General features: G+C 40.7%; 1 protein-coding gene and 1 pseudogene across 1 annotated transcript; both read left to right on the top strand.

Annotated features, from left to right (window-relative positions):
• Positions 1-3,696: 3,696 nt before the first annotated feature.
• On the top strand, positions 3,697-5,415 carry srp19 (signal recognition particle 19). The gene is made up of 5 exons (XM_023983462.2): positions 3,697-3,807; positions 4,133-4,208; positions 4,427-4,498; positions 4,704-4,812; positions 4,992-5,415. The coding sequence occupies exons 1-5, from the start codon at positions 3,770-3,772 to the stop codon at positions 5,120-5,122; spliced, it is 426 nt and encodes a 141-aa protein (XP_023839230.1). The 5' UTR covers positions 3,697-3,769; the 3' UTR covers positions 5,123-5,415.
• Positions 5,416-5,926: 511 nt separating this feature from the next.
• On the top strand, positions 5,927-8,351 carry LOC111962818 (C3a anaphylatoxin chemotactic receptor-like; annotated as a pseudogene).
• The last annotated feature ends 4,467 nt before the right edge of the window (positions 8,352-12,818 follow it).

The following is a 12,818-nucleotide window of genomic DNA, read 5'->3' as shown; positions in this document are numbered from 1 at the left end:
GAGGCTACCACTGGAGTAATATGATCACATTTTTTGGTTTCTAGTCAAGATTCTAGCAGTCGTGTTGAGCACTAACTGAAGTTTATTTAGTGCTTTATCCGGGTAGCTGGGAAAGCAGAGCATTGCAGTAGTCTAACCTAGAAGTGACAAAAGCATGGATACATTTTTATGCATAATTTTTGGACAAAGTTTCTGATTTTTGCAATGTTACTTAGATGGAAAAAAGCTGTCCTTGAAACAGTCTTGAAAACAGTCAGAAAGCCAGTTTTATTTGAGATGACTGTACAACCAAGATGAACTGTCAGATTTAACAGATCTCTTTGTTCCAGTGAATGATTATGAACACAAGTGTTCGTATTGCAGCTATGGTTTGATATACAAGCAAAGGGGATATGACTATAGGCATTTATTCATAACACCAATACATAAACATTTCGTGATAGTTGTATGTGTGTTACAATAACCTTCATCCGATCATATCCATCAGTGTCAAACTTTTTTATACCCGATATCACACACTAACAAACTGAAAACGTGTACAATTAATTGGTGGGAGAAGTCTCATCACTTTCATGTTGTAACCCTTGTAACTTTAGAATCGCGGCAAACTTGGTTCCTGTTTCTATTCAGTCGCGTTCGCGTGGGTCAACCAAAAACACTCTAACGATTAGTTGACAAATAGTGCCTCCCACAATACAGGTGATTGCTGTTGGTAAGAAGTACTGCAGCGATTTCAAGCAGAGGAAGAGGATTTCYAAATCCGAGGAAAATCTGTGTCCCTCCAGCAGGTGGCATTTTTCGTTTCTCCCATCAAGCAAGGAGTTTTTATATGGTCAGTGTCGAATTTGGTCAACAAAAACACGAATGGCTTATTTGATCGAATAGACGTTTCGTAATGCTTAAGTTGAGTATACTGATATAAGTAGGACAAGTGACATCCAGGTAACTGCAAAAAAACACTGTATACCGTAGTCGTCTGCATAATCATGTTGAGCCTAGTTACGTGGCATCCCTATTGAATACCGGGGGTTGACGTCACCTCATCGAATATTCAAAACTGAATTACAGTAATGAGATGTATACACCAATCCAAAGAAAAGACAGGCGGGAGCTAGACAGCCAGTCGTGCCGCGTTGTTGACAACGAATCTTYCCCTAAAGGTAACTCCCGTCAAAAACTGCATGCCCTTTGATCACTTTTTTTWAAGTTAAAGCGAAATTGTCAATGTTTCCTGCCTGTTGAGCTTCCACTATTTACCACAGCCACAAAGTAAAAATATCGTTAAAATAAAACTATTTGCTTTTTGGTCTTAAATTAAGGTTAGGTATAATATTAGCAGTGTGGTTAAGGATAGGGTTGCGGTTAAGGTTTAACATCAGATTTTAAGAAGATAAATGGAAGAAATGCGGGGTTTATGAAGTGTGGCTGTGGTGACTAGTGTTGACCCTGGTAACTTTCATACAGCTATCACATACTATACTGTCTTTGCAGTTATCTTCAACCTAGCTTAATTTCCCGCTGAAAACCGGATGTGGGGACTCAATGTTTAGCCACAATAGTGGATTTTTCGGATCACCTTCAAAATAAAAGTCACCCAAACGGATTGAAATGTTTTATTTATTTTACTAGGCAAGTCAGATAAGAACCAATTCTTATTTTCACTGATGGCCTAGGAACAGGGGGTTAACTGCCCTGTTCAGGGGCAGAACGACAGATTTTTACCTTGTCAGGATTCGGGGATTCAATCTTGCAACCTTTCGGTTACTAGTCCAACGCTTTAACCACTACGCTACCTGGTTCCCCAAATTGTGGAATCATGCTCTATTTGGACTAGATAATCATAAACAAGGTCGGAATGTTGTTATATAAATTAAACAAAAGACAATAATTTGACACAACAAAAAAATATCTGAAATCACACTGTGGATGTATTACACTTTAGAATTGCATGGAGGGCAGCATAACCTATGGATGTTGCACCAATGAAATTAGGTATCAGCTTACTCATTCAGTGACACTCACAGAACACAACTGTGTAGAGTACACACACACATATTAGTGTCTTAGCTCTTATTGCAGGACTTTGACTGTGGGAATTCACCTTTCCAGTCAATCTATTGTGTGTATTGCACTGTGCAGCCTAACCTATGGATGTTGTACCCATGAAATGGGCCACGCATGCCTACAACTCCAGCATCAGGTTTGCAGTAGTGGGCCTGATTACCAACAATGATGAGACAGCCTACAGGGAGGAGGTGAGGGCCCTGGCAGTGGTGCCAGGAAAATAACCTCCCCCAATGTCAACAAAACGAAGGAGCTGATCGTGGACTTCAGGAAACAGCAGAGGGAGCACACCCCTATCCAAATCGACGGGACCACAGTGGAGAAGGTGGAAAGCTTCAAGTTCCTCGGCATACACGTCACTGACAATCTGAAATGGTCCACCCACATAGACAGTGTGGTGAAGTCGCAACAGCGCCTCTTCAACCTCAGGAGGCTGAGTAAATTCGGCTTGGCCCCTAAGACCCTCACAAACTTTTACAGATGCACAATTGAGAGCACCCTGTCGGGCTGTATCACCGCCTGGTACGGCAACTGCACCGCCCACAACCACAAGGCTCTCCAGAGGGTGGTATGGTCAGCCCAACGCATCACCGGGGGCACACTGCCTACCTTCCAGGACACCTACAGCACCCAATGTCACAGGAAGGCCAAAAAGATCATCAAGGACATCAACCACCCGAGCCACGGCCTGTTCCCCCCCTGTAATCATCCAGAAGGCGAGGTCAGTACAGGTGCATCAAAGCTGGGACCGAGAGACTGAAAAACAGCTTCTATCGCAAGGCCATCAGACTGTTAAATAACCAACACTAGCCGGCTACCACTCGGTTACTCAACCCTGCACCTTAAAGGATGCTGCCCTATATATATAGACATGGAATCGCTGGTCACTTTAATAATGGAACACTAGTCACTTTAATAATGTTTAATAATGTACATACTGCTTTACTCATTTCATATGTATATGCTGTATTCTATTCCACTGTATTTTAGTCAATGCCACTCTGACGTTGCTCATCCTAATATTTATATATTTCTTAATTCCATTCTTTTACTTTTAGATTTGTGTGTATTGTTGTGAATTGTTAGATACTACTCCAGTTGGAGTTTTCTATATGTTGTTATTTAAATTCAACAAAAGACAATACTTTGTTAATTCGACACAAAAAAAAGTTGAAATATGTTGAAATCACACTGTGGATGGATTACACTAGAATAGCATTGGGGTGTAGTCCACAGGAGGATGGTGGCACCTTAATTGGGGAGAACGGTCTCGTGGTAATGGCTGGAGTGGAATAAGTTGAATGGTATCAAACACATGGTTTCCATTTGTTTGATGCCATTCCATTAACTCAGTTCTGGCTATTATTATGAGCCATTCTCCCCAATTAAGGTGCCACCATCCTCCCGTGTAGTACGCCCCAATGCAATTCTGAAGTGTAATACGTCCACAGAGCAATTTCAACTTTTTTTGTGTCAAATTAACAAAGTATTGTCTTTTGTTGAATTTATATAACGACATTCCGATCTTATTCATCATTATCTAGTCCAAATATGGCACGATTCCACTATTTGTGTCCGTTTGAATCGCTTTCAATTAGGACCTTTTATTTTGAAAGCGAACTGCATATTCCACTATTGTGGCTAGCGTTATACAGGTCCCAGCTAGGAAGCTAACGCGAACTCTGTGCTAGTGTGTTCTGAGAAAATGACTCCACTAAGTGATAATCCAGCTGAAAAGGAAAGGTGGGTAATATTAGATTCATATCTCTTGTTTTCCCATGAAAAGTTTGTGTTGAAGTCCTACCTGTGAACAGGAAAACAAGCGAAGACAGCCATATGTGTTAGCTAAAACTAGCCAGCGTGTCTACGAAAATCGGTAGCCAACTTTGGAGTCAGTTGGCTAGCCATTTTCTTCGTCGTTTCAAATGAAAATACGTTTTAACTTATAATTGTATCATTGTATTGTCGGATRCTGTTGACGGCAGCAGTGCTTGCTAGTTAACATGTTCTAGACATCAAGTTATGAATAGCTAGTTAACTAACATGTTCTTTCTGATTTCTCTTGCAGGTTTATCTGCATATACCCTTCCTATGTAAACAGTAAGAAGACCCTAGCAGAGGGGAGACGGATACCTGCTGAAAAGGTAAACCAAATCTACAGCATTCTTCTAATTTATTTGGTTCAATACACGGTGGACGACTTATTGCCTATCTATCTTGGTAAATGGACACACATACACACCACTATGGTCTACCTTTACCACGTATACACTTCTTAATACTGTTTCATTATAGCCTATGTCCTCAAGAGTGTGTTGAGGGATATGGCTGACATCTTGGTTTTCCCTCTGTACTCAACCAGGCAGTGGAGAATCCTACATGTGCTGAAATCCGTGATGTGTTGACAGCAGCAGGGGCAAATGTTCTTGTGGAGGTAATGAGACATTACATCAATAATGAGTTGCATAGCTACATATGGTGCTTTACATCAGCGGGGAACGCCTCATTCATTACCATTGTGTAGCTCCCACCTAAGTAATTCCACGACAGCCATTTTCCATCGTCAAACACCTCACCATAGGTTAGTGGTATTGCCTGATTTATAAGTCTGTAATTGTTGTTCAATTGACCAACCACAGAACAAGATGTACTCCAGAGAGTGGAACAGAGACGTGACATTCAGAGGAAGAGTACGTGTTCAGTTGAAGCAGGAGGATGGAACTCTCTGCTCAGACAAGTTTGCATCACGTGAGTGTTTGTGAAGGAGAGGAGCAACGTCCTATGGCTCAAATTAGCCAAACTGGAAGCAATGCAGTCTGTTTTCACCATCAACCGGTCTCACAACGCACAGTTGTGTGTGTGTGACCATTTAAAAAAAAAAAAAAAAAAAATGAATGTTTTGCTTTCCTTCTGATTTGTCCCTAAAGGTAAAGATGTGATGATCTACTGTGCTGAGATGATCCCCAAACTGAAGACCAGGACCCAGAAGGGTGCAGGGGCAGACTCAGGCTCCCAGCAAGGGGAGGGCGGCAAGAAAAGCAAGAAGAAGAGGAAGTAGAGGCCCTGCCCAGTCACACACAGGTCCCCATATTACTGTTCAGTTTACTGTAAGAAACTAACCAAGGAAGTCTGTCACAAGGAACTGGCAAGTGTCAAACAGAAAGACTGAACAAATGCTAATTTATGTGAGGTAATTATTTGGTATTGGCCCATTTGTATGATGCTATGGGATATGCCATATGTGATTATGCCAACAGGCACATGTAAACATTTATATTTTGTGAATTATGTATGCATCAAAGTATTCTGTTTCAATTGCTTGAAGGGAAATAAAAGTCAAATAGACAATGATTGCTTCCACTTTGTTCTGACAGTGAGAATCAATTGTATTATTTTTGTCAAGTTATTATGAAACTTTACTTATCCTTTATTTGCCTTTTTTCCCCCAGATATTTCTTTCCTCATATGCGTCTATATAAAATAATTGACTTGAGGTCACACATACAAAGCAAGTCAGATGTTTTCATTTGTTTCAATTTATTTAGGCAGGTTTCAAAAAATATAAACACAACATGCAAAAATGTCATTGCATTTAATGAGTTACAGTTCATATGAGAAAATCCGTCAATTCAAATAAATTAGGCTGCAATCTATGGATTTCACATGACTGGGCATACAGATATGCATCTGTTGGTCATAAAAAAATAGGCCTYACAATGGGYCTTGGGATCTCGTCACTGTATTTTGTGCGTTCAAATTACCATCAATAAAATGCAATTGTGTTCGTTGTCCGTAGCTTATGCCTGCCCATACCAGAACCCCACTGCCATCATGAGGCACTCTATTCACAACACTCGCCCACATGACGCCATACATGTGGTCTGCGGTTTTGAGGCCGGTTGGATGTACTGCCAAATTCTCTAACACGACGATAGAGAGGTGGCTTATGGTAGAGAGAAATTAACATTACATTCTCTGGCAACAGCTCTGGTGGACATTCCTGCAGTCAGCATGCCAATTGCACGTTCCCTCAACTTGAGACATCTGTGACATTGTGTTGTGTGACAAAACTGCACATTTTATAGTGGCCTTTTATTGTCCCCAGCAAAAGGGTAATGATCTTGCTGTTTAGTCAGCTTCTTGATATGCCACGCCTGTCAGGTAGATGGATTATCTTGGCAAAGGAGAAATGCTCACTAACAGGGATGTAAACAAAATTTAAGAGAAATAAGGTTYGTGTGGAACATTCTGGGATCTTTTATTACAGCTCATGAAATATGGGACCAGCCCTTTACATGTTGCATTTAAATTTTTGTTTAGTGTATAATGTAATGATATGAGATGCAATGTTTTGTTCAGTCAAAACCATAGACCTACATCTATGCAGTGTTTCTGCTTTTATTTGAGTGCTTACTCTAAGTTTGTGCAGAGTGGTCTCTAATATATGTGGTTAGATTTGGGGGGATTTTTTTTTTACATTTTTCAAATTTTCTTAGTGGTTATTGGGTAGCTGGTGTCAATAGTAGCTCATGTAGTTTCCTGTTGTGTGTTAAACGTGTTAACATTTAGAAGGTGAGCTCGATGATAGTGTAAGTTTGAAAGTTTTCAGTATCATTTTTGGTGAATTCTTGCATTGCACCTGTTAAGTTATTAACTTGAGTGGAAAATACTGAGATATTGTGATAATATTTTAAGACAGTTGTTTTGCATATRAAATGTAAAGGCCTTATAAGCCACAGGTTCTGCTAAGTTCTATTGCATTGTGACAAGGAATGTACGTTCCATTTTCTAATTATACAAACTAACAAACAACATTCTGAATGTATTGTAGATTGAACTGTTTTAATTCTAATTCAGTTAATTTAGTCTCACATGGTATATAGACAATATGACTGCGGACATCAATCATGAATGATTAGTAGTGACATCACTGACATTTTTGTGTGAAATTGAAACATGAAATTAGAAAATAGATTTTCTCTGTTTTAATGTATTATGTATGTACAGTACCAGTCAAARGTTTGGACACACCTACTCATTCAAGGGTTTTTCTTTATTTTTACTATTTTCTACATTGTAGAATAATAGTGAAGACATCAAAACTATGAAATAACACATATGGAATCATGTAATAACCAAAAAAGTGTTAAACAAATCAAAATATATTTTATATTTGAGATTCTTCAAAGTAGCCACCCTTTGCCTTGATGACAGCTTTGCACACTCTTGGCATTCTCTCAACCAGTTTCATGAGGTAGTCACCTGGAATGCATTTCAATTAACAGACGTGCCTTGTAAAAAGTTCATTTGTGGAATTAATTTCTTCTTAATGCGTTTGAGCCAATCAGTTGTGTTGTGACAAGGTAGGGGTGGTATACAGAAGATTGCCCTATTTGACCTGCTCTGCTGTTTCTCCATCCTTCCATCCCTTTCTCTATTACTGAAATCATACTGAATCACCACTGGAGAGGCTATGTGCAAGGTGTCTTCACTCTGGCAGTTTGGACTGCTTTGCCCTGGTCATCCTGTCTTTCTGGGCCCAGAACCACCGGAGCCTCACCCTGGCCTGGCTGCTGTGTGGTTTGGCCTGGGTCCTGGCCCTGCTCCTCAGCCTCCCTCTATGATCTACAGAGGAATAGTATTCCTTGATTATATGAACACGTCACTGTGCACCTATCACCACCTACTAGACAAAACTGAGGGCAACCATCCGGCCATCACAGCTATCAAAGCCACCCACGTCACCAGGCTAGTGCTCGGCTTCCTCATCCCCTTGTTGGTCATCGCTGTCTGCTACCTGCTCAAATCCCAGAGGGCCTTCTGGATCATATTGGGTGTTGTGGCTGTGTTCTTTATGTGCTGTCTGCCATATCACATCATAGGGCTGGTGATGCAGTATGGAGGGGAGGCCTCGGAAGACATGGCCCAGGCTCTGGACCCCCTGGCCATCTCTCTGGCTTACAGCAACCTTCTTCTGTATGTCTTCATGGGTCAGGACTTAAAGAAGAGGGTCAGGGTATCTCTTAGGAAAATATTTAAAAAAATATTCAGCGAGGATGTGACTATTTGTTCCTGTGTGTACTCTAAAGGACAGTCACAGCTGTCACGGTTCACAAACTCATCTGAGGCTCAGGTCTGAGTCAGAAATAAGAAAATAAATAACTCCTGTGTCATAGATAGTCATTATGTAGATGAAAAAACACGTGTTGGTGTTTTCTGACTGGTTGAGGTACTGAATGTGCATGATTAAGAAATTAGACATTGACCAAAACAAAAGATGGTTTGAAGTTCAGTCCATGCCTGATTGGAATGTTGCATGCATTGCTTTTAGTTTTAAGCTGTTGTGTCCTAAAACTCTTATCTCTGTTACAGTGCCTTCAGAAAGTTTTCACACCTCTTGATTTTTTCCACATTTTGTTGTGTTACAGCCTGAATTAAAAATGGATTAAATTGATATTGTTTGTCACTGGCCTACACACAATAACACATAATGGTAAAGTGGAATTATGTTTTTTGCAACTTTTACAAATGAAAGAACAAAAACAAGAACTAAAATGTCTTGTCAATAAGTATTCAACCCCTATGTTTTGGAAGTCCTAAATAAGTTCAGGAGTAACAATGTGCTTAACAAGTCACATAATAAGTTGCWTGGACTCACTSTGTGCGCAATAGTGTTTAACATGATTTTTGAACGACTACCTCATCTCTGTACCCCACACATACAATTATCTGTAAGGTCCCTCAGTCGAGCGGTGAATTTCAAACACAGATTCAACCACAAAGACCAGGGAGTTTTTCCAATGCCTCGCAAAGAAGGGCACCTATTGGTAGAAAATCAGACATTGAATATCCCTTTGAGCATGGTGAAGTTATTAATTACACTTCGAATGGTGTATCAATACACCCAGTCACTACAAAGTTACAGGYGTCCTTCCTAACTCAGTTGCCAGAGAGGAAGAAAACCGCTCAGGGAACTTCACCATGAGGCCAATGGTGACTTTAAAAGTTTAATGGCTGTGATAGGAGAAAACTGAGGAAGGATCAACAACATTGTTGCTACTCCACAATACTAACCTACATGACAGTGAAAAAAAGGAAGCCTTTACACAATAAAAATATTGCAAAACATGAATTCTGAGAAGAATAATCGGCACAATCCAGGTGTGGAAAACTCTTACCCAGAAAGACTCATAGCTGTAATCGCTGCCAAAGGTGCTTCTACAAAGTATTGACTCAGGGGTGTGAATACTTATGTAAATTAGATATTTTTGTATTTCATTTTCAATATATGTGCTAAAATGTCTAAAAACATGCATTCACTTTGTCAATATGGTGTATTGTGTGTAGATGGGTGAGAGAGAGAGAAATTAATTTAATCCATTTTGAATTCTGGCTSTAACACAACAAAATGTAGAATTAGTCAAGGGGTWTTWATGCTTTCTTAAGGGACTGTAGATGGCCAGCAGGGTCAAATAATAATCACTGTCGTTATAGAGGGTGCAACAGGTCAGCACCTCAGGAGTAAATTACTCTGTAATGTCATACTCCGTAATGTTATAGTGTACCATCTCCCAATCTTGTACATTCTGTCAAATAATTTCGATTTTGATCAGAAGCTGTCTCCTTGGCAATTGACAATGTATGATTTTACACTTCTCAATCATAGCCATGCTGTAGGATGTTTTTTTTAGACATCAGCCATTTTCTTTTCATCACATCAAACTGAAAAGAAGATAACGCTAACAGCGCTCCCTTTCATAGCTTGTCTTAACATCAAGACATAAGTAGACACGCTAAACGCATCGATAGTGTCAATTCAAAGCACAATTCTAATTTTTGTTAAACTGATGACTGAAAGACTAACTTCTCCCCTCAGATAAAGGAACTACGCCTACAGTATAACCAGGCCTGAACACATCTCTCAGAAACCTCKGAAACTGTCCACATGCATTTTTATYTACTCAGATGAGTTCTTTAAATTTCAYATGCCTCAGAATAGATGCTTTCCCCTCTCTCAATGTTGCCACTGAGTCTGGAGTTGAATTCTACACAGAATAATACAATAATCACACAGATAATTTAGGTTAAACATTATGAAATTCTATTTATATTCAAGCCTGGAAATTGGGACATTGACACATTTCTACGGTTTCTCTGTACTTTCCATACTTTTCTTTCTTGAAAAAAACGTCACATATTCTGTCAATCTTCATCATGTTTCCTCCCGATCACGTTGTATATTTCTCCGACACTCCGAACAAAGTAAAAAAATGAATATAATTACCCCACCTGTCACCACGACTGTCACTCTGATGTACAGTCAAGTCTTCACATACTCCCCTGCACTTATTTTACTGCACAACAGATGGTCGCCTCAAAACTACAAAATGAGTGTTAATGACAAAGTCTGTACAGCATGGCTCTGCAACTAATCATTCGGCGACATCCCATCCATTTGACTTTCTGCCATACCGTCTCCCTCACGAGAAGTAAACTTCACTTCAGTTACAGTATTTCCCCTCAACCTATAGTCTTAATGTCATCATCTGAAATGGAGAAGCTAGTCCTAGTTAGCCCTACATCATCAGTCTGAGTCCCAGTCTTTTTTAGCTAATATTCCACTCCTTGTCACTCCTGTCATTTGCCAAAGATTGTCTTTGGAAAATGACAGGAGTTGCAATGAGTGGAATGTAGTATCTGAACAGAGATGGCACCCAGGCTAATCTACGTATCATGACCTCAGTCAGATGGCTTAGAACGATGTAGATTCTAGAATGTAGATTCGAATATCATTGACTGGGTATCTTGACGGCCTGTTGGGACATCTTGTCCCTCCTGATGTGTTTCTCTTCGAAACGCTCCAGCTGCGGTTGGTTCCCGAAGCTTCAGCCTCCTGAGCCACTCGTCCCGCAGCCTGTTGGAAGGGTGATGAACGTGACCCATTTTTTATTCATGGACAATCAATCTGATAAAATAATTGACAGTGTGATACATGGAGGACTTGCAATGACAGCATCAACATGTCTGTAGAATACAACACCGAAACCTATCATGGCTCTATGAAGTGCATATTCTAATCACCATGGCTAATATTTACACATCTCTTTTGGAGTAAAATCTGTTTTCCTCTGCCTTTTTATAATGTCCTGCGGCAGTGGTCCTTTAACACGGAGATGACTTTAATAACTAACGCATTGATTTGCTAATTAACATTGTGTCACCTCCACTACCCTCCCTGTCACTCACATAAACAAGATGCTACTCTGACACGTGATCCTATTCAAACCTACAACGTGTCCATCGACATCAACCAGCCTCCCCGGCTGGCCACATGACACAGACTCCACATTTCACAATCACCCATCAAAAACAATGCTGATCATATCTCTAGTGATCTGACAGGGGTTCAAATACTATTTGAAATCATCTCAAGTACTTAATGGACCACCTGTAGAGCCAKTTTCTGTTTACCGTCAAATGTCATGCTCATCCCAACATCTAAAAGCTCTGTAGCAGGACGTTAATGTTGGGACCCTCACAGTGAGTGAGTGATGATCAAGAAAACACACAAGATTGTTGGCTATAACTATGTTCAACAAGTATATTAACCTTCTGGCTTTATTTAACTCTGTTTGAGATATTTCACCTTGCCTCTCTGCCTTGCGATCTGCGATGTTGTAGACGATAACCATCTGATTACGCGTTTGCTATTGCACAAGCTGCAGTTGAAGTTGCATGTGATCCTATCCACTGCTAGGTAAATAAAGAGGTTTCCGATGACAAACTGTGCGTGCAACTTCTCATGGCGTGGCTGGGAAATGGGTCTATAGAACGGTCCCAAAACGRCAAACTTCGCACACCTGACACTCCAGGTAGGCTATAGCAAATGCTCAAAGTATTTGAGAGATTTCAAGTAGTAGATGAACCCAGGTCTGAACACAATTCACCAGTGACTCAGCATTAGGCCTGATGCTGGTAGTGGAGTAATGAGACAGTATTTCTTAACCTCTCTACCTTTCTTTCACTCATCCCTCTCTCCCTCCCTTCATCCACCCCTCCCTGGCAGCAATTACCTTTGCAGTCAGTTATTTCATTTTGTAACGAAGGGGATTTGTGGATCACACAGATACACATATTAATACAGGGAGGATCAGCCTATAAGGCCCATTGTGTTGTTCTGTGTGTGAACAATCTATATATTCATTACATGCGGTGGAGGGTTAGGGCTGCTTTAGAGGGCCCCTCCCAGCTGTTCCAAAGGAAACACATTCTGCTCACATTGATTAGTCACAGGACCAAAGAGGAAGGATTAGGGTGCATTTGTAACAATACGTTCTAATCCCTACTGACCTGACTGCAGCGGCAGAGCACAGCATACTGCCTGACTGCCTGTCTCTCTGCCTGCCTGCCTGCCTACCTGCCTGCCTGCACATCTTCCTACTTGTCTCCCTGCCTGTTTGCCTGCCTGTCTGTAGCTAGGCTCTGTAGTCTACCCGCCTCAGCCTGCAATCGATTAGAACTCATTTGCATGTCATTTATGCTTCAAGGGCGCAAGGCGTGTTGTCTTGGTTACTGTCGGTTAAGTTCTGAGCTGCATCTCAAGAACAGATGCCCATTATGAGGTGATTGGTTCCGATATTAGACTAGTTACTGTCCTGTGCAGAATTGAGCTATAGGCTACCAAACCAACAGGCTGTGTTGCAGTAAAGAAACACTGTGGAAAAGACAGAAACATTGTATTTATCCTCTGGAGA

The sequence above is a fragment of the Salvelinus sp. IW2-2015 genome, linkage group LG4q.1:29, assembly GCF_002910315.2.
Source record: "Salvelinus sp. IW2-2015 linkage group LG4q.1:29, ASM291031v2, whole genome shotgun sequence".
In the NCBI taxonomy this organism is placed as follows: Eukaryota; Metazoa; Chordata; class Actinopteri; order Salmoniformes; family Salmonidae; genus Salvelinus; species Salvelinus sp. IW2-2015.
Note: the sequence above shows the minus strand (reverse complement) of the source record. Positions and strands in the feature narration are given on the sequence as shown.

Coding starts and splice junctions, on each gene's coding strand:
- srp19 (XM_023983462.2), top strand. CDS start 3,770: ATGACTCCACTAAGTGATAATCCAGCTGAAAAGGAAAG. Junction 4,209..4,426: donor GACGGATACCTGCTGAAAAG/GTAAACCAAATC, acceptor GTACTCAACCAG/GCAGTGGAGAATCCTACATG. Junction 4,499..4,703: donor GGGCAAATGTTCTTGTGGAG/GTAATGAGACAT, acceptor GACCAACCACAG/AACAAGATGTACTCCAGAGA.